This window comes from Chelonoidis abingdonii, chromosome 6, assembly GCF_003597395.2.
Source record: "Chelonoidis abingdonii isolate Lonesome George chromosome 6, CheloAbing_2.0, whole genome shotgun sequence".
Taxonomy (NCBI): Eukaryota; Metazoa; Chordata; order Testudines; family Testudinidae; genus Chelonoidis; species Chelonoidis abingdonii.
In genome coordinates, this window is record NC_133774.1 from 51123472 (window position 1) to 51146561 (window position 23090).

Sequence of the window (23090 nt, forward strand, 5' to 3'; positions counted from 1 at the left end):
AAGAGGAGAACAGAAACCAGTTTACTTTCTATCACCTTCTTGGAAAGCCAAAACTGTAGCCAAATGAATGACAGGAAGATGTTTAACTTGCATGGAGGTAAACTTAATAGAATATTGTGCGTAGAATATGTGACTTAACACCATGCTTCAAAAGGTCTTCATCTAAATGTATATTGTCTTCTGCTAGAAATATGTTGTTATCTGATATTTCAGACAGATGTCTCTAACTTCTCTGAAGCCATGCCAACAAAGATTTCAGGAATGGAATCAAAGATATGCCCTGGCCTTGAGTTACTAAAATGTGACACAAAACAACAAGTCTGATGAAATCAGTTGTTACAGTATCTAATATATTTGGGAACTGAATGTTTCAGCTAACACAAAGTTATCAAGCCTTTGGAAGTTAGTTTTCCTCATGCTTGATCAGAACTTGCGATTCCAGACAGACTGAAGGAAAAGCATATATCAAGTGCTTCTCTAACTATGAGCTCTAACTGCTCTGTTTCTTATGCAAAACTGATATGGGGAGGTTACTTACCTGTAACGGGAGGTTCTTCAAGATGTGTGGTTCCTATCTGTATTCCACTGAGGGTTATGTGCATGCACCGTGCATCTGGAGCTTTTCAAAACAGTAGTGTCCGTTGGTCTGCGCATGTGTCCTTGTACGCCTCGTGTTTTCACCTGAGGTGATAAAGTGTGGGGTGGACTGACAACATCTTCAGTTCCTTCCCCACTGCAGATCTACCAGATCCACAGCAGAGGAGCAGGAGGGTGGGTTGGAATACAGATAAGGACCACACACCACGAACTCCAGTTATAGGTAAGTAAAAAATAGTTACTCACCTTTTTGTAACTGTTGTTCTTCGAGATGTGTTGCTCATATCCATTTCAGTTAGGTGTGCATGTGCTGCATGCATAGTCGTTGAAGAGTTTTTCCCTTAATATGGAGCCCCCTGGAGTGGCGCCTCCATGGCAGTGAATATAGGACCCTGCTGACCCAGCGCCTCCTCAGTTCCTTCTTGCCGGCTACTCCGACAGAGGGAAGGCAGGCGGGTTTGGAATGAATATGAGCAATACATCTCGAAGAACAGTTATGAGAAGGTAAGTAACTGTTTTTCTTTCTTTTAGCAATTGCTCATATCGATTCCAAGGAGGTGGGGTTGGAGTTATGGAATCACTGACTAGAGCACCGCTCTCCCGAATGCTGCATCATCTCTGGTGTGTTGGGTGATGGCATAATGAGAGGTGAATGTATGCACCGAATACCACATTGCCAACCTGATGATCTCTTGTATTGGTACTTGAGCCAAGAACACCGCCGAGGAAGCCTGTGTCCTCATGGAATGCGCCATAAGTGCTGGAGCTGGAACTTTGGCTAGCTCATAATATGTCCGGATGCAGGATGTGATCCACGATGAGATTCTTTGCGACGAGACCGGGAGACCTTTTATCCAGTCCACCACAAACAGCTGGATCAAATTATGGAACGGCTTCATGTGCTCGATGTAAAAGGCCAGCCCCCGAACATCCAGTGAGTGGAGCCTCTACTCTTGGCAGTTTGCATGAGGTTTAGGGTAGAATACCAGTAGAAAAATGTCCTGGTTGGTGTGGAATTGAGACACTAACTTTGGAAGGAAGGCCAAGTGAGGTCTGAGTTGTACCTTGTCCTTATAGAAAACTGTATGGGTAGGGAGTCTCATGTGAGGGCCTTTACTCAGATAATCTCTTAGCAGAGGTAATGGTGACTAGGAAGGCTACCTCTCATGACAGGTAGAGGACTGAGCAAGTTGCCAGTGGTTCAAATGGGGGGCCATTAGCCTGGAGAGGACCGAGTTAAGGTCTCACGCTGGGACCAGTTGTCTAATTCGTGGGTATAGATGTTTCAGACCCTTGAAGAAATAGCTGACCATGGGGCTGGCGAAGACTGAACATGCGTCCACTCCTGGGTGAAAGGCTGAAATGGCTGCAAGATGCACCTTGATGGATGAAACTACTAGGCCTTGCTGTTTCAGGTGTAGCAGGCACTCCAGGATGAGAAGTATGGATGCCTGAAGCGGGGCTGTGCAGTCTTGAACATACCAGAATGTGAACCTTTTCCACTTTGCCAAGTATGTAGCCGTAGTAGAAGGTTTCCTGCTGCCACATAAGACCTCTCTCACTGGTTCTGAGCATAGGAGCTCCATGAGGTTTAGCCATGAAGCTTCCAGGCTGTGAGATGGAGGGACTGTAGGTCGAGGTGGTGACAGGAACCGTGGTCTTGGGTGATCAGGTCCAGCAGGAATAGCAACATAATTGGGGCGTCTATCAACAGCTCCAGGAGCATGGTGTACAAGTGTTGGAGAGACCACACCATTACCACCAGTATCACCACCTGTCCCTGCTGGTCTTGAGCAGGACCTTGTGTATGAGTGGGAATGGCAGGAACGTGTACAGCAGACATCCTGTCTAGGGGAGGAGGAACGCATCCACAAGTGAGCCCAGGCTGTGTTTTTGGAAAGAACAGAATTGCAGGCACTTTGTTGCTTTGCGTGGCGACCAGCTCAATCTGGGGAGGTCCCCACCTCTGGAATATGTTGTGTATGCTATCTGGATGGATAGACAACTCGGGGTTGCAGAAGGATCTGCTGAGGTAGTCCACTAGCTCGTTCTGTGCCCCTAGGAGATAGGACTCTTCCAGGTGAATAGAGTGGGCTATTCAGAACTCCCATAACCGGAGGGCTTCCCGATATTGGGGAGAAGAACGAGCTTCACTCTGCTTGTTGATACAAAACATGACAGTGGTGTTGTCCATTATAACTGTCATGCACTGTCCATGCAACTGGGCCTGAAAGGTTTGTCACACTAGTCGGATCGCCTTCAGCTCCTTGATATAGATATGGAGAGAGAGCTCGTTCTGGGACCAAAGGCCTTGCGTCTGGATGTCTCCCAGGTGCGTGCCCCATCCCAGCACAGACATGTCTGTTACCAGGGACAAGGAGGGCTGGGGGCTGTTGAATGGGACTCCCTCACATACTGACTGAGGGTCGAGCCACCATCAAAGAGATCTAAGGTGGAATAGTGACCACAGGGTCCAGGCCATCACACCCTGGTAGACAAACACAAGCCACGCTTGGAGGAGTCTGAGCCTCATTCTGGCATGCTGGACTATGTACGTGCATGCTGCCATGTGGCCAAGGAGACTTAGGCATACCCTTGCTGTAGTGGTCGGGTATGGCCTGAGGCCTTGTATGATGTCTGCCATTGCTTGAAAGCAGGCCTCTGGTAGGAACGCTCTGGCCTGGACTGAGTCCAACACCTCACTGCTGAATTCCATTCTTTGAGTCAGTAACAAAGTTGACTTGTTCACATTGAGAAGGAGACCCAGCCTCTTGAAGGTGGATCTGACCAAACAGACTTGAGACTTCACTATTCCCTGGACTCTCAAGGGAATAGGTGGAGCAGCCACCATCGAGGTAGGGATATAGCTGCACCTGCCTCCATCAGATAAAGGCTGCTGTGACTGACATGCACTTGGTGAACACTTGCGGGGTTGTCGACAGGATGAAGGAGAGGATTGTGAACGAATAATGGTTGCAGTCGACCACAAACTGGAGGAATCATCTGTCTGCAGGCTGCACGGATATGTGAAAGTACCCATCTTTCAGGCTGAGAGCAGCATAATAGTCTCTCGGATTCAGAGAAGGGATAATCACACTCAGGGAGACCATGTGGAACTTCAATTTTTCCATGAACTTGGTGAGTCCTCGCAGGTCTAGAATGGGTCTGAGACCTCCTCTTGGCTTTGGGAATTGGGAAATATTGGGAATAGAATCCCGTGCCTCTTAGCTCCTGAGGAACCTCCTCCACTGCTCCTATAGTGAGAAGCATGGGCACCTCCTGGATAAGGAGTTGCTTGTGAGCAGCGTCCCTGAAGGAGGACGGGGAAAGGGGCTGGGAGGAAGGAGAGGAGCAGAACTGGAGAGAATATCCCACTCTCCCGTGTGAAGAGCCCAGCGGTCTGATGTTATCTGGGACCAAGCATGGTAGAAACGGGATAGCCAATACATGAAACGGTGCTCTGTACTCTCTAGGAAAGCCTGAGGAATGTAAACAGGATTTCCTCCTCATGATGATTCCAGTCATTTTTTCGGGAAAGTTTGGAAAGTGTGTCACCAAGGATGAGAGAACAGCAGAAGCCCTGACTCAGACCATGTGGCAGTGAGAACCAACTGAAGATGTGGTCAGTCCACCCCGCCCTTTATTGCCTCGGGCAAAACCACGAGGCTATACAAGGGCACACGCACGGACCAACGGACACTACTAAATTGAAAAGCTCTGGCTCTAAGCACATGGCCCACAACCCTCAGTGGACTACAAAAAGAGACCATCACTTGAAGAAGAACTTCTGATTCAATTATATTAGCAAATAAGTCTTCATACTCAAGAGGAAGAAATTTACAATTAACTTTCCATCTCTGAGTTTTTCAACACTAGTCTAGATAAGTGATTATAGTGCTTTCCTGTCAGTAGGGGAAAATAGAGTATCTGCAATTATTTCACTTACCCTCCACTTATAAGGAACTTTCAATTTCAGAACCACCAGTAACAACTAGAATGACCCAACCAGGACATTCTTTCATAAGTGAATTTTCTCCAACTCAGATTTGACATTTTATAAAACTTGAGAGAAGGGAACTGGATTGTTGTAGGAGAACTCAGGAAGCAAGAATTTGACAACTAAAATACTACAATATGATTTTTGGCTATGCATTCATCCTAGCAAGTAAACCTCAAAGAAATTGTTAGGGTAGACTGTTATTCTTCTCACTCTACTACTTTGCATTACTGCCTTATATATTTTTCTGTAATGCAAAACACTTAAAAACAACACTATCAAAAAGGAACAACTGTTCACAAACTTAAAACAGAAAAAAAGGAGGAAGCATGTACTGATTTTGGGGAGTCAAAACAAAGATTGTTGCTCAGTCCCTTCTCCCCTTTACCTAACTGCTATATCCCTGCAGAATTCCTATTTATGGCCTATCATCCTCCCACCTAACCCCAACAAATCTTTAACTCACTCCAGTGCTCTCATTCCTTCTAGCAAAAAGATAAAGAGTCTAGAGTATTCTTCATAAGTCTTCCTCTCCTGGACCCTAAGTCTTGCCCTTTTACATCTTGCCTTTTGAACTCTAACACAAGAACTTCCTTCTGGATCAAACTCCCAGCTATAGCAATCACCTGCTTTCCCACAAGAACATGCAAACACATCTACCTATTCCCACAAGAGATCACTTTCTCTTCACAATACTCACCTTCAAAAATCCTAGAACACCCATGCCTACACTTGTCAATTCAGGAATCTCACGGGTGGAAACAGAAGAGTCATCCTAAATTTATCTTGTGTCCCCCAAATTACTTTTAAAAATATGCAACTCTCATTAACTTCAAATAGACCTACTTCACAATGATTCTATAACGTATTGCTCTTCAAATTCTTTGTCCTTTTGGGGCCATCTAAAATCAAACTTAACCTGATGCAAGTAATCCAGCACTTACCTGTGCAGTTTCCATCATTTTCTTTTCAAAGTCAGATTTAGCTGCAGCATACTTTTCTACATAGAGTTTATAGGTATCCGTAGCTTTCTTTGATTTTATTGATGCCTGTAAAGAACAGATTACACAAAAACTATTAGAATACAATTATATTTTTCAATGACTTTATTCCAACCTAAGGCAATTTATATTTATCATTACTGAAAAGATGAAGATGGGGATGACTTATACCAAAATGTCCACAGGACATGAGGCAGAAGATAGTAAAATGTGTTTATTAAGATTCCACTGAACGGTAATTTAGGCACTTACAATAAACGATCATTTTTATACAAACCCCATACTGTACATGAAATACATCATCCGAAGTGCCACATTTCAGGGTGCACCTGGTCTTGGGGAAATGTCATAAAAGGTAAAGATATCTACTTTTCATGTCAGACTTGTAGTTAACTAGAAAGTGGTGAGTAGCAGAGCCAGCAGGGAGAAAAGATAGCAGAATATATGTTTCTGGATACCAACTACTCTGGGGATGGAAAAAGAGGAAAGAAAGTATATACTATAGGCCTTATTAGATTCCCCTATCGGTACTAGCTAATCCATATATTTTTTGTTGAAGTATTGTAAGAATTTTGTACATTGCTAAGGAGTAACTGATTAGCTAATTTTAGATAGATAGATAGATAGATAGATATAGATAGATAGATATTTAACTGAAGAATAAGGAAAAGGTGCAAGAAAAAAAGCAGGGTCAGAATACAGAGCAAATAAGATGTAACAGTTTCAAACAACATTTAAAAAAACTGTTGGAAGACTTAAGAGGCAAAAAAAATGGGAGAATCTGGTTTTCGAAAAGGGAAAAATAAAGAAAATAGAAAGTGCAGAAAGGGGATTCAAAATTGTGCTGGATTGTGTGTCACTGGAAATTTTAAAACCAAGATTGACTGTTTGTCTAAAAAAGACACGCTCTAGTTCAGGGATGGGCAAATTTTTTGGCCCAAGGGTCACATCTGGGTGGGGAAATTGTATGCAGAACCATGTATCTAGGGCTGGGGCAGGTGGTTGGGGTGTAAGAGGGAGCGCGAGGTGTGGGAGGGGGTGCAGTGTGCAGGAAGAAGCTCAAGACAAGGGGTTAGGGTGCAGGAGGGGTGCGGAGTGTGGCATGGGACCCAGGGCAGGGGGTTGGGGTGTGGGGTGCAGGAGGGGTTCAGGGCACGGGCTCCGGCCCAACACCGCTTACCTCAAACGGCTTGGGAGTGACAGCAGTGCACAGCGAGGTTATGGCAAGCTCCCTGCCTGCCCCGGCCCCACGCCGCTCCTGGAAGTGCCAGCATGTCTGGCAGTGATCCTGGGGGTGGGGTGGGGCAGGTGGCTCAGCCGTGTGCTGCCCTCGCCTGTGGGTACCACCCCTGAAGCGCCCATTGGGCGCAGTTCCCCATTCCTGGCCAATGGGAGCAGTGGGGGGCGGTGCCTGTAGCCAAGGGCAGTGCACAGAGCCCTTCCCCCCGCAAGGGGCCACATGGACATGGTGCCAGCTGCTTACAGGAGCGGTGCAGGGTCAGGGAGCCTGCCTTAGCCCTGCTGTGCCATGCGGCTGGCAATCCCGTGGGCTAGACTGAAAGCCCCTATGGGCTGGATCCAGCCCATGGGCCGTAGTTTGCCCTCCCCTGCTCTAGTTCAAATAGGAATTAATTTAGGGAAGTCCTGTAGCCTATATTATACAGGAAGCCAGACTAGATGATCACAATGGTCCATTCTGAACTTCAAATCTAAAATAATTTCATTATTTGAAATCACAAGATTTTTTTTTCCTTTTTGTAGGCATTAATACTCTTAAAATATACTGGTATGGCAGTGGCTCGGTATTAAGTTGGGTTCAGTTTTTAATGTAAAGTAGGGATTTGACCCTTTTAGTACAAAGAACGCTTCTCAAAATTTACGGCATATAATCCGTAAGCGAAGACTGAATTTTCTGAAGGCTTTGTACCCTTATCAGTTTTGAGCTAGAATTAGTTAAAAACAGAACTTAATGTTTTTTCCTAAGTGTCTCAGCTTTTTTGCAGCCTTTTGTTAAAAAAAACAGGTGATTTCTCCTTAAACTTTCTGCACATTTAGAACTCAAAAAACTAGAGTTGAATCCTTAATTACAATCTACCATGTTAGATATACAAAGTTAATTACTGTTGTGTATTATCTTTGTTGTTATAATCGCAACTGGCTCTTTCACAAAATAACCACTATTCCACACAACTCTCAGACAAATGCAACCCACTGAAACTAATCACGTCCTCTGTAAAGATGGCAACTTTTCACTATAGACTTGAAATATGAAATAATGCTATCCCTGTAAAAAATGTCACAGTCCAAGCTCCAGCCCTAGTCCAAACAGCTTCATAGCCCTTTTTAGCACTGCTGTATGAACCCAAGCTCTAGTTCCGAGACTCGTTACGTGGGCCTTTTTTTGCTGCGCAGATGTACCCTAAGAGTGCTGAGGCTTTCGAGCCTTTGCCAAAGCTCTGTGGCATAGATAGAAATTTCTCTACTCTGAGGAATCATGGCTGGTCTTGCATAGCAGAAACGACTGTACTGGAATTAAAGAGGGTAGAGATGGGATGCACCAGCGCCACCTACGGTTGCCAATTTTGGTTGGACGTATTCCTAGAGGTTTCATCACATGACAATCTTTAATTAAAGATTAACCTTTAACTCCTGAAACCTCAGGACAATCCTGGACAGTTGGTAACCCTAGCCCTGGCTCCTTCCCATTCCTGATATACAATTAATCCCTTGAGCCATTATTCCCATGCCTTTTTATCTCCACAAACCATAGGGAAACAGAGGAAGGGGACATTCCTGCCCTCCACTTTCCAAATACCCTTCTGTACCTGCAGTACTAAAAACTCACAATATTTCATAAACAAACACTTGGTTTAAAAAATGAAGGTTAAGTGTGAAAACTCTCCAATTCAAATCCTTAAAAAGCAAGGAAATGTCAAGTTATGAGATTTTTAAGCTAAGACTTATTTTATTAAATTTAAAAAATGGTTTAAACTTGAAACAGCAGTCTAAACGCTGCATCTATGGTTTATAATACAGACAAAAATCAAGGTTCTTTCTCTCATAACTATGTATGAACTAAGCACAGGAAGAGCAACTTGTGCTTTGAAGAGGGAAAACTTAACTTACCAAGGAAAATTATTGAACAAGTGAATAGCAAATAATCAAACAACATCTTTAGAGTTCTACAAGCAGGATGTTTGCATGTATACACAAACACACTCAACAAGCAATTGTGACTCCATTTGGTCGATTTACTGTAACTAAAAACTTGGCTGTCAGTCAAAAAAATATTGTAAAGTCATTATAAACGGAGCAGTTCAAGATTTTGTGCTAACGTAACAGGGAGCAAGATGAAACCATAACACAAGCAAGTACTAAGATTTTAGTGTCAGATAGTTGCTTAAGGTTACCTGATTTGCTAATAAGATTTTTCGAACACTTTCCTTTCAGATGCCTCAGTACAATATCTGTTCAATGATTGATTGTATGATGAACTTTCAGTAGACACCTACCACTGCACCACAGAGGTGCACATTTCTTGTCTTCTGATACAAACATAGGGAAACAGTTGTTGATATAAAGATATATTCTGCCCTCCTAAGGTGGTCAGAGACCACTCTATCCAGAGTTGACTGGTACAACCTTTGGTAACATGTCTCCAAAGTGTTTTGAGTAAAATGGAATTAAAGAGAACATAATATAGACAGAACTGGTAGCTCCTAATGGGAGCACTGTTTCATGCAGCTGAATATTCAGCCAATGCCTGAAAGTCAGTCACTACTGTTCAGTGAAGATTTGGAGTGTGTGCCAAATGAGGGCCTTTGCATGAATCATCAACCCATACTTCAACCTTCTCCACTCACAAACTGGATATTACATGGTTTGAGTGTTCTGATTCTAAGTGTAGAAGACATTTCCAGAGACATGTAACCCTCCTGGACACTGGATCTTACCTATTCTGCTATAATATACCTTTTAAGTCCTTTCATCAAGCCTTTGATGAGTGTGTCAACTAAACTGGCCCTCCTGCACAGTTCCAGTCTATCTAGGTAAACTATGGCTTTTCCTCCTAGGCTGGGGCAGAAGCTAGGAAAGGAGATGTCCAAGTCTTTAGTCTAAAGTCATTTTGTCTTTTCACTTGAACCAGGACAAGCTCAAAGGACAATTTTGTTGTCGGTGAAAATTAACGTGAGAGGACAGCCAGCAATCCTATTTGCTGAACCAAGGGGATAGTCAGCAAGAAAACCACACCGAAGGTGAGAAAACTCTAGTCCAATAAGTGGAGGACCTCAAAAATAGTCAGACAGGGATTCACATAATCACTGTAGAACAAGGTTAACACTCCAGAGTTAAAACAGGGGATCTGAAAGGAGGCAGCGAAATAGCACAACTTTCAAGAAACAAAATAGATGGAAGGATCTCACTGTCCCCCAATCCGATGACATTTTTAGGATGCTAAATCCCAACATTTGGGCTTCTTTAGAGCTGGGGGCTAGTCCCTTGTAAATGTAGTCCGTCAATCATTTGGCGTGCTCCAGGCAAGAGAAAAGTGTCCACACCAAATGATAGGCAAAGGAGGTACTGTTTTTGCATGAATAAAATACCATCAAGGCTACCCTGTTCGAGGTACTCCTAAGGAGTTATGGTGTCTTGTCACAGACCAGGGCCAAGAGACTTTGGGTTTCTAGATCCGGATGCTGGTGTCTGCCAAAAAAGTGGTGGGACAGAAGAAGAGGGACCTTGTTCTCTTGGGATAGGATTAAGAGATCCATGTATCAAAAATTCCTTGATCATTTTGGAGCAATAAGAATTAGTCTGGGAATTGCAGACTACCTCTTGATTGTCCCGAGGAAAATGGAAGGGAAAACATAAACTAAGGAATACTCCATGGAATGGAAAACCCATCCTTTGCAAAGTCAGTAGATTTTTCCTTCCTCTGCAGCAGGTACACAATCAACACCTTTTTTCTCTTTTTAAATCGAGATCAGATCTATGCCCAGGTTTCTCCTTCTGCCAAAAAACTTCCAACATCAGCAACCCCACAGCTGGGAGCACTTCTGATCTACTGAACCAGTCCACTGTGCAGTTAAGTGGGAGGCATGTGGAGATATTTTACTGAGAGGAGGATCGCCTCTGCCCATGAGAACATGAAAGTGGACCTTCCCTCAACAAGTTTAGGGTATGTCTACACTGCAATGAAAAGCCTGCAGCACTGAGTGTCAGACCACGGGTCAATTCACTCTGGCTCGTGGGGTTTGGGCTGCAGGTCTAAATATATCAGTGTAGACGTTCCTGCTCTGGATTGACCATGTGCTCTGAAACCTAGAAAGGGGAGGAGGGTCTTGGAGCCTGAGCTCTAGCCCAAACAGGAACATCTATACTCTTATTTTTAGCCCCACAGCCCAAGCCAATTGAACTGGACTCAGACTCTGTGCTGCAGGATTTTCTTTGCAATATAGATACACTCTATGTCTCCTGTTGCCACTTTGGCATTACTGCTGTGTCGCGATAGTCCGAGCCTGATCTACACTACAAGTTTATATTGAATTTAGCAGTGTTAAACCGAATTAACCCTGCACCTTTCCACAAAATGAAGCCCTTTACTTCGATACAAAGGGCTCTTGATATCGATATCTGTACTCCTCTCTCACGAGGGGAGTAGCGCTGAAATCGGTATTGCCATTTCGAATTAGAGTTAGTGGGGCCACAATTCGATGGTTTTGGCCTCCGGGAGCTATCCCACAGTGCACCATTGTGACAACTCTACACAGCAATCTGAACTCGGATGCACTGGCCAGGTAGACAGGAAAAGCCCCGCGAATTTCTGAGTTTCATTTCCTGTTTGCCCAGAGTGGACCGCTGATCAGCGCAGGTGACCATGCAGTCTCAGAATCAAAAAAGAGCTCCAGCATGGACCATATGAGAGATTCTGAATCCGATCTCTGTATGGGGAGATGAATCTGTTCTATCAGAACTTTGTTCCAAAAGACGAAATGTCAAATCATTTGAAAAAATGTCCCAGGTCATGATGGACAGAGGCCACAACAGGGGCTCAACACAGTGCTGCGTGAAACTTAAGGAGCTGAGACAAACATATCAGAAAGCCAAAGAATCAAATGGACGCTCACGGAAGGAGGGGCGACTGATGACTGTAGCTATCTCACAGTTCCTGCACTCTCCGAAAACCATTTGAATTGTGGGCTGAGCTCCCAAAGCCTAAAGGGTCAAAAACATTGTCGTAGGTGGTTCAGGGTATATGTCATCAGCCCCCACCTCTGTGAAAGCAAAGGGAAAAAAATTGTTTCTCGTCTTTTTTCAATGTCACCGTATGTCTACTGGATGCTGCTGGCAGACGCAGTGCTGCAGCGCTACGCAGCAGTATCCTCTTGCCTTGCCTTGCAGATGGCAGACGGTACAGTATGACTGATATCCATCATCATCATCCCGTGAGTGCTCCTGGCTGGCCTCGGTAAGGTCGGCTGGGGGCGCCTGGGCAAAAATGGCAATGACTCCAGGTCATTCTCTTCTTTAAGTTTTGTGTAATGGAGATTCAGTCCTGCCTGGAATATCACGCCAGCTGGAGGCTTCTGCCTCAGGCTGCTCTCCCAGTCAGCAGCACCACGTGGTCATGCCTAACCCAACTAAGTAACCCAGATACTTAGACCTCTACATTTTGCTGCAAATAAAAAAATTAAGCTGCCGTTTAGAACTGTCCCCCAACATACATTCCTGGGACATTTTGTATTTTACCAGTGTCAACCAAAGGCCCACACACAAATGGAGATTCAGTCCTGCCTGCACTTCTATCCTAGTGCTTAGCACAGATTCCCATTTTCTGCTATAGGCTGCGCAAGGGAAGAATGGTGGTTCACTCTACTTCGCTGTAAGCCAACCGCCCTCCCCTCCCCCCTTTGACCTCTGCTTGCAGAGGCAATAAAGTCAGTGTTATTTCAAATTCAGGCATACTTTATTACTTCATCACACAAATGGGGGCATAACTGCCATGGCAGCCCAGAAGAGGTGGGAGGAGGAGGGAAGCAACCAGTGGGGTTGTTGCAGCGGCACCCCCTAGAATGGCATGCAGCTTATCATTTCTGCAGGATGTATGGGGCTCTGACCTGAGCGGCCGTTTGCCTCTCTGGTTCTAGGCAGAACTGACTCTCCATTAGACAAAACTTAAAGAAGAGAATGACCTGAGGAGTCATTCTCATTTTTGTCCAGGTACCCCCGACTGACCTCATCGAGGCCGGCCAGGAGCACCCATCACAGCAGCAGATGGTACAGTATGACTGGTTACCGTCATTACCAACTTGCAAAGCAGCAGTCAGTACAGTATGGCTGGTAACGGTCTTTGCTAACTTGCAAAAGGCAAGGGGATGCTGCTGTGTAGTGCTGTAGTATCCTGTCTGTCAGCAGCATCCAGTAGATATACGGTTACAGTGAAAAAAGGCTGAATGGGCTCTATGGTCGCCATGCTATGGCGTCTGCCCGGACAATCCAGGGAAAAGGGTGCGAAATGATTGTCTGCCGTTGCTTTCACAGAGGGAGGATTGACAGACGACATTTACCCATAACCACCCGTGACAAATGTTTGGCCCCATCAGCCATTGGGATCTCAACCCAGAATTCCAATTGGCAGGGGAGACTGCGGGAACTATAGGATAGCTTTGGTATAGCTACCCACAGTGCAATGCTCCAGAAGTTGACGCTAGTCTCGGTACATGGACGCACACCGCCAAATTAATGTGCTTAGTGTGGCCACGTGCACTCAACTTTATACAATGTTTCCAAAAATCGATTTTTGTAAAATTGGAATAATCCCATAGTGTAGGCATACTTTATGCGTTTTCCTTTGATTAAGTCCTAGAATGTTAACAGGCCTAGCATGACTGCCACAATTCAAGAGTGATTATATGAAGATTTGTCTTCCTTTGAACTAACTGAGAGTACAAAACTCTGTCAGACTTCACATTTGTGGTAAACTGGATTCTACTTTGGGCCCTAGAAGAGGGAAATTTGTCCCCAGCCCGGTATGCATTGTTCTCCAGAGATGAGGTTATCCAATCTCATCTACTATTCAATTTCTTACTGGCTGGAAATGTTAACCAGTACCTCTCTTTGTTCCAAATATCTAGGATTCACGATAGACTAATAACTACATAACAGAACTAAAACAGTTTAATACTTCAAGCCATTTCAGTATAAATGGTATCTTTGGCCAGGCCAGTTTTTTCCCAACATGGAAAAATCTCCTCTTTCATCCTCATTTCATTCTCACAGAAAAAAATAAATTGTTAAAGAAAAACAGGAAAACAGCTTAGGAGGTCATTGGCATCTTAGACAATGAAGTAAAAGAAAAATGAATGAGTGTTAACGTCTGTCAGTAACTTTCCGATTGTATTATTATCAAGGCATTAGGATAATAGTAAATAACTACTTATATCAGACTCTAAAGCAAAAAGTGTATTCAACTAAGCAAAACAGAAGCATAACCTCAACTCGCGTATTTTAAAATAAGGGTATTTGGTATTTACATATTTGACTGCACTATATTTAATAAAAGGATGGAGCAGGTGCTGAAAAGATTATACTCAATTTCAGTAAATCCCTGCAAAAAAAATAAAAACTGCATAATGCGTTTAAACTACACAGTTTGCACAACATTTAACAGTGAACAGGTCAATTAAGAGACAAGGCATTGAGAAAATAGTGGTTACAAACAGGCACTCAATGTTTCACATGAAAGGGGAAAGATGAAACTTATCTATTGCAATTTTTGACATTGAATATTTCTCTTAAAGTAATAATAATGAGCCAATTCACAAAATGCATCTTAAATTACTAAACAACTTGACAAAATATTTCATTTTAATAAGACTTTGCAAAATTACCTTGTCAATTTCTCTTTGTGTTGCTCCTTCCTTTTTCAAACGTTCTTGTTCCACACACTTACTATTGTAGTTCTCTTTTGATTTCTGTAGGGCCTGAATGATACTCTGAATGTTTTGCACTGCTTCCAAAGTTCCTGAAACTTCTTCTTTAGTCTGTCAAATATCACATACTTGTCAAAAATGACCAGTTTAATATTTTAATTGTAACAAGCAACTGAAAACACATAAAATGGAGACTGAGTAACCTTTTTATGAGCTTTGATTTGTTCATCTCCATACTTCTGCACTTCTTTTATTAGCTCTTGTAATTTCCGGACAAGCTCCAAGTGACAGCTTGCTACTTTTTCTGTTGATATTTTGAAAACATCCCAAACTGGTGCAAATGTCCTAAAAATAAAGGTTACAGGGAGGAGAAACATTATTTAATGTTGAATTCCATTTTTTTCTTTTTAAAATCAGCTACAATTTTATAATAGAACCCTAAGGTATTGATGATATGCTTATAAAGTGCACTCTTCTCTATGAGTAATGATATAAAAAGAGCACATTCTTATTCAAATCCATTCCTTTTCCTATTCAAAGTCCTCTCTACGAACTTCAAAGACAAAATTAAATGTTTACTGCTTTTTTCCTCCTGTTAACCATGCACAGTCAACATAAATAAAACAGAACAGAATCAAGCTTACTCAATCTTGTCCATTGTAAGCACAAGATATATGTTCCAATCTGTTATACCCGCATAAACCCACTGAATAATAGAATTGCACAGAAGTTACTAATCATACTGGTGATACTGCAAGTAAAACACCCATGTGGACTCAGAGCAAGATTGAACATGCAAGGCTGGCTGTTTTCAGAGCAGAACCTCACTAAGGATGGGATGAGACTTTTAGATGCTTATAATGCAGAAAAATTATATGTTTGGCTGAAACCTCGTGCTTGATCTTAGCCTATAGCAAAAATTTTTGGAAAGTCACAGGAAAATCTTCTCTCAGATAACTTGAAAAGCTCAAACCAAAAACCCTTGTTTTAGCATATTTGGCTAAAATGACATTTAGGTTTAAGATCCTATATTCAGTGGCTTACACTTTCTAAAACAACCTTCTGGACTGAAATTTCTCAAGCCTGTTCTGGGTCAGATTTTTCTTCTTTTAGATATCTTTAAAATCATAGTTGGTATTAACGATGCAGTGACAATCAGAGACTGAAATAAATGCAGGCAAAGTTTGATGGAATAACTGAAAAAATATATCTGTCATTAAGAAAATAAGGAGTTAAATACAAACACTACAGTAGCACCATGTTAAGGATTGCAGTACTAAAAAGGAGATTCCGAATTAATGTTCAAGTCCATTAGCGTACCCCTGCAAATATGTATTATAATATTCTTTCCCTCTACAACAGCTTCCCCCATCTCTCAGGGCATAGCTGAGAGCCTCTCCCCTCATGGAGCTGGGAAAGTAGCTATGAGCAGGGTCTTCGGACATTTATGGCCACATTTCCCCTCTCCCCCCACTTTTGCTTTTCCTCCTGACTAAGGCTGAATCTATTTATGTAAGGAGGAAGGAAAATCTCTTGGGCAATCAGTACAAGTTAGCTACGGCACCAGGACAGAGTAAGTGCTTGTTATAGTGCAGGAGGGATTTAAATTAACATTCTGTATTTCTGACAATTTCCAGTCTTTGTTGTTTCTGTTCATCCTACATTTTCTGACTGACCGCTCTCTGAAGCAAGGATCGATATACACTCTCCTGTATTCATATATACTCTTAAACAAGCCATCTTAACTTTCATCATCTTAAAATTTAAAAAAGTACTGTTGTATTAAAAATGTCGTACTTGAACACTGAACATGACACCTACAATCAATCTTGCCATGTGATATTTCTACAGATGGTGTCATATCAAGCATAAACCATTGCATATTTTTTTTTTTTTTTTAACTTTTAAGAACAGTTTCACTAGTACACAAGAGCAGCATAAATAAGCTAGAGAGCATTGCCCAGTTAAGCTGTATTTACAGTTACTTTGCAGTGCAAAGCAGACAAAAATGTATTGGTGATTCTGTCCAATTTTAGCATACTAGCTCATCACAACCAACAAAATTTTTGCAAGCAAATTAGCTATAAAAGGAAGAATGGTGATCGGTTGAGTTATCTTTGACAACACAATGGGCCCACTTAAGAGTTAACTGAGCCATTGATCTGATCATGTCTCTAGCCAAACAACAATTAGATACAACTATTAATTTAATTTCAACTTAATTTCCTAAATACAGCCTAAGTACAAGATTTCAATGAATTCTACCTATATGGAAAGGCTGAAGACTCTGTTTTTCTGTTACTAAGATAATTCAGGACAAAGAAAATACTGACAGATGCTACACTTCTTATAGGATGCATTTTTTATTTAATTTGAAACTAACAAATTTACTCTGAATTTTCTGAAAATTCAATCTATACTCAAAGAGTACCTGCTGGAACTTTGGGGAAGATCTGTTGTATTTTTCATACGTAACAAAGAGCTTGAATCCCTGCTTTAGTACAAAATGGAATTCTACCTTAATTACAGAGCCACAACAGCTATCTCCATAATTGTTCCTCCAGTAAGACTGTATGAGTAAATGGATTTATGAACCATTTTATATTTCAACTGCACCTATTTCTGTAATCCTTTTTTCATATATCCATGTGGATTTTATAACTGCTGCATAATCATGTAATTAAAAGCCTTACTGTAATATAATGCATTTTAAAAGATGCCAGAGTTAAGGCTGTTACTAGAACTTTAATTCTGTTAATGCAACATTCAGGTTGAAATCTTAATTGCATAAATGTTCAGGGATTAATAATTTTTCTTTTATACACATATTAACTTACCCAAGCTGCGTGTAATTGCTTGCTGATTTGGCTAACTTTGTCATTGACCTTGAATATGCCTCCTCTATTGCAGCCCTGTTAAAAACAAAACATACAAAGTTCCTAATGTTAAGTAATCCAAAACACAAATCAATAAAGCTATTAGGATCCATGAAGATATATGCTTTAAAGGAAGAGCAAAGGAAACACAGCTTATGTTGTATTGTTTTAAAATGACAAAGGCAGTGTTTTCAGTGCACACTCATAAAATCCACCACCAAATTACATATTGTGTTCTAAAAGTCAGAGATGGTGAATAGTGTGGCAGAATAGTCCTTACAAACACTGAAGAAACTCAACTTATGGTACTTTTATCAAACTGTCTCAAGAGCTTCACAATAAGGTGGGAAGGGGGAACCATTCTGCATCCAAACGCTGCTGGATGATTTGTCAAAGGCTGTTTTAGGACACCTCCACACTGATATAACATAATCCAATATAACATGACTTCAAATATAATGCGGTAAAGCTGCGCTCTGGGGGGGCAGGGGGCAGCGGCTGTGCACTCCAGTGGATCACAGCAAGTTCGATATAATACGGTTTCACCTATAACGCGATAAGATTTTTTGGCTCCTGAGGACAGCGTTATATCGAGGTAGAGGTGTACTATAAATTTCTGAATTACAGAGTAGTGCAATTGTAACACATGCTTTTACAAGATATTAAATGACATTCAAATAGACAAATATTAAAAATAAACAAAGCAATCACACATTAATTGGTGAAGTTGCACTAAAAAGATATTTAAAAGAGAAATTCTAAGAACTAGCTCATCTTTTAAGATCCCTCTGAACTGCTACAATGGCATACTGTGATTTTACGTGTTGATTGGGGTTGGAGTAACAGCATGGTAGGAATAATGTCATCATGGTATTCAGAGTGCTTTTGTTTGAATGACCTGAGAAATATTTTTGGAGAAGTTCATCTGCACATATTGAATTATTTTCCACCTTCATTTTTCCTCATTTAGTGAGTTAATCTCTTTTGAAACCAAGTAAGCCTCACAAGAACTGACATATTTTATTTTCCTACTTATTAGATCAATTGTTAAAATCTTGAAATGTTGTAGGGGAAGATTATAGAATTTTCCAGCCCAGTTGTCTTGATTATAGCTGCTCATTCCTGAAGGGTGGTTTCTGATTTTCCCTTGTAATGGGAATTTCTAGGCAAAGGCATTTCCTTTGGTAATATGACATCCAGAAAGAAGTAATCACTTAAGAAATTTCACCAGAGAGCACGAAGATCAATTTATTCAACTCCCAGTAAGATGACTAGGGAGGAGAAGACTCCATATATGAGTTCCCCTCTGTCTCATCCTTACCCTCCAAAACGAAGATCCAGCCTAAATGCTGGACTCAGTTTTTATTTAATTCTGATAGGGAATGTACATTAAATACATTTTATAATTCAGACAAAACAATGGGTCAAAAACTTGATGTTTTACCTCGGATTTAAAAAAATGCAAGATCTGTAGAACATTTTAAGAGGCATCACTAGAACATTAAAAACAGATCTGCAGATATCTTTCTAAGAAAACACTGCTATGAGTAAGGGCTTGGATTGTCATTTTAAAGGAAGAGGCTTCAAGAGATCATTGTTTTATTACTTTGTATGTTTATTAAGAAGAAATTTAAATGAGCAAATTTGAAACTACAGTGATAGAAAAGGCTTTCCACTTACAAATATGATAGTTTATTTCAAAAAATTCTTTTTTACTTTTTAAGGGTCTCCAAGTTAATGTTACCTGATGTCACCAGGGAAACAAAGTAGTATATTTTCATGAAATCTGAAAATTTTATGTACTAGAAATTTGCCAACTTAATATTTGATTGTTTATACATTCACATTTTCCTTTCTCCTCCTTTTTGATGTTTCTGCTCTTCTATTAACTGTATGGCTGAAAAATTTGTCCTTCATTATACCACATCACAAAGGCCAGGTCTACACTATAAACTTACATCAGTATAAATATGTTGGTCAGGGGCAGGAAAAAGCTACACCCTTGAAAGACACACAGTTTTACCAACCTAACCCCGAATGTAGACAGTGCTATGTCCACAAAAGGGCTTCCTCTGTCAACATAGCTACCACCTCTCGCGGAGGTGAATTAACTATGCCAACGGGAGAAGCTCTCCCATCAGCGTAGCAGCATCTTCACTAAAGCACTGCACCTTTTTACGTGTAGACCTGCCCAAAGAACATTAAAATGTGTGTTTATGTATTATACACACACACACACACTTATTATAATCATCATATATTATTTACTAGATTTGTCAGGTTATAACGGTGGCTCAGTGCCTTATTCTACACAAGACTGACCAAAAGTTTGTGGCCTCTTCTCCAATTCAGACCTTGCTAGCCTTTTATCTATGACTTTGTCACCATGAGGCTGGCTCACTATAATGTACCTGACTTGAGGATGCCCATAAATATCACCATAAAGTCCTACTTGGTGCAGGATGCTGCTGCTTTCCACCACCATGAGCATGTAACATTTTCACTTCACGCTCTCCATTAACCGTACCTATTTGCTTCCTGGTGCAATCTGATTTGCTGGCTACATTCTATAAAGACCTGAATGATCTGGGATCCATTTATTTGAGATGGTGCCTCTCCTAATCTGCTGCACATTTAAGATTAGATGTGGCACAACTGTTGATTCCTTCAGATGGCTCTCTATGGCTTTTCCAGCAAAGGTTCCTTCCTATGAAATTCACTCTAACAGCTGCTCTGAATAAGTTTACTGACTTCAAGGTGCAATCCATGCTGTGGTCCAGCAGGGTTTAAACTGAGTTTTAGGTACCAGTAAGGTGGTTGCTTGTGTTCACATCAATTAGTTGTTAATGTATACAAAAATGTATACAAACACAATCCAAGCAGTCACATAGCTCATCTACAATGTATCCCCAATAGTTAAACTGGGGGTTTTCAAAGAGAGGAAAAATTGTGGGGCAGCCCACCTTTTCGTTGCTTTTCATCCCTTTAAGAGCAAAACTTCTACTAGGAAACTGAGCCAGAATAGAGTGAGGAGCTCTAAGTTTCAGTGGAAAGAAGAGTACCAACTCACCAACACAACGAGGATGTTTTTAAAGTATGTCCAAAGCAGTCAGGTAACAAATGCCCACAAACAGGTATAAAAAAAGATGACCTTAACAGAGGGATAGACACTGAGGGAAAATGAAGAATTACAATAGGCTCACAGGAGCAACAAGAGGGGTAACAGTGGGGGTATCTGCTCAACATCTTAGATACCTATACACAAATGCAAGCCTATGGAGAATAAAAAGGAAGAAATGGAAATATTACAACATAAGATTGTAAAATAAAATTATGACAATTGGCATTACAGAGTTGATGGGATAAATCTCATGACTGAAATATTGGTATACGGAGGTATAGCTTGTTCAGGAAGGTCAGGGAAGGGAAAAAAAGAAGGAGATGTTGCATTATCTATCAAGAATATATACACTTGTTCTGAGTCCCAGAAGGAGGTCAGAGGCAGACCAGTTGAAAGTCTCGGGGTAAAAATAAAAGTAAGGGAGGAGTGAGGAGAACAAGGATTATGTCAAAGTAGAGGTCTATCATAGACCACAAGAACAGGAGGAGGTTGATAACAACGGTACAGATGCAATAGCAAACTACTCTGATTAGGAGGAAAGATTGGAATAATAGCAAGAGACCAATATAGTCCTTTAATGACCTGAAAATAATAAAGAAATCCTACAAAAAGTGGAAACATGAACAGATTGCTTCGGATGAGTATAAAAGAATACCACATGTATGTAGGTACAAAATAAGAAAGGCTAAGACACAAAATGATTTACACCTAGCAATGAACATAAAAGACAATAAGATAAAGTTCTATAAGTACATTAGAGGCAAGAAAAAGATGGACAACCTAAGTCCACCATTTAGCACAGAAGGAGAACTAATAACATAACTTTAAGATGGCTGAGATGTTTAATGCCTATTTTCCTTCAGTCATCATTAAAAAGGTTACCTGTGACCTGAAGCTTAACCAGGGTAGATTTGATTTAAATCAATTTGATTTAAATCATGATTTAAATCACTAGTCAGGAAGACTATTTAATCATGAATTTCTACACAAAAGAGCATTCTTGTTGGTTGTTATAACCATAATACATATTCTTCACAACTCAGACATAGATGTAGGTTTCATTTTTAGAAAGTACACACTATATATTTTTTAAGTGATTTATTTTGAAAACTTTTCAGATTAGTTTTACAGCTATATCAGAAAATGAATGGCTATTTCATTTACCAAAGGTAACTGAAGCAGATATTTATGAAGTCACTGGGAGGTGAACTATCTCCAGTTCAACAGGCTAATCATTAATATATGGAGGATTTTCTTGCCATGCTTTATTAGGAGGAGAACATCACCAGACAGACATTTAAATTGTTTTATTTAACTAAAACAACATTATATATTCTGGATTTTTTTTCTTCAACAGCAAACATATAATATTTTAACAAAACAAGTAGATGAATTTTTGAATTTAGTTAAACATTCAAGTTTTTCAAAATCAGTTTGTTTTTTGTTAAAATTGTTTTTAACTAAAACAGTTAAGTGAATTTAAAAAAAAAAACAACCTAAAACTAAATCAACTGTGTCAGCCAGGTCAATACAAGAAACTTAAAATATTGGCTTCTGCAGCTAACTCAGTCGTCTTCACCTTCATTTTCCTGTTTGTTCATAATCTGGAAAAGAAAAACAAGCTTTCCTGCTTTTTCAGGTCCCAAATGATTTCTCAATTTGTAATGAATTAGTCCAAAGGAAAAAAATATTATTTCTATGCTGGCAGAAGAAGCTACTGCTGTTAAAAGTGAGATTATCACTTCAACAGTCTCTGAATCCAAGTGCTTAAGTGCCTTCCTCCAGTTCACTGGTGTGACCTTCTTTAAAGCATCATCAGCACACATATTTCTTGAATGGTTCTTATGCCCAAACTGCGTCTCTTTTACGGCCTGCTGTCATTATAGGTTTTCCATTCTAGCGAGAGAACGGCAGAAGCCCCTGGAACCCCATAAAATTGGGTCCCTAATCCATGAACTATTGGAACTCATTTACAAAACTTTTCTTAAACATTACAGGAATATATTGTTTCATACTGTAGAATTAGAATTTATAATCTCTATTCCATGATGAGATATCTTTGAGCTATAATGTATCTTAATTAAAACTATATTTAGACAGGCTTTTCCCTCAAAAAGCATTTTATCAAAAAAATCTGATTTAAATAAAAAAATCTGATTTTTTTTAAATCAGTGATTTTTATCCACCCTGATCTTAACACAATTAATATAAAAATAAGGGAGCAGGAATGCAAGCCAAATTAGGAAAAAAGCACAGATTACAGAAAATTTCAGTGAATTAGATGGTATTCAAGTCGGTAGTGCGTGATGAAATTCATTTTAGGACATTTAAGGAACTAGGTGAAGCAATTTCAGAAGTGTTAGCAATTATCTTCAAGAACTCATGGAGGACAGATGAGATCCCATAGGACTGGAGAAAGACAAACAGTGCTTATCCTGAAAAAAGAGAAACAAACAATCTGGGGAATTATAGACCAGTCAACCTAACTTCAATACCTGGAAAGAGAAAGAAAGACACAAATTATTAAGCAATCAATTTGTAAGCAAGTAGAGAACAGCAAGACGA

The 23090-nt window shown here is 40.7% G+C and overlaps 1 protein-coding gene across 5 annotated transcripts in view; it reads right to left on the minus strand.

Annotated features, from left to right (window-relative positions):
* Nucleotides 1–23090, minus strand: part of FCHO2 (FCH and mu domain containing endocytic adaptor 2) — a 239032-nt gene that overhangs the window by 166978 nt on the left and 48964 nt on the right. For all 5 annotated transcript variants that reach the window (XM_075067024.1, XM_075067019.1, XM_075067023.1 and 2 more), the window contains exons 3-6: nucleotides 17366–17440; nucleotides 14732–14873; nucleotides 14487–14639; nucleotides 5539–5643 (exon numbers count right to left, since the gene is read on the minus strand). In XM_075067024.1, coding sequence (XP_074923125.1) covers nucleotides 5539–5643; nucleotides 14487–14639; nucleotides 14732–14873; nucleotides 17366–17440 — 475 coding nt within the window. The remainder of the gene's footprint in view (nucleotides 1–5538; nucleotides 5644–14486; nucleotides 14640–14731; nucleotides 14874–17365; nucleotides 17441–23090) is intronic.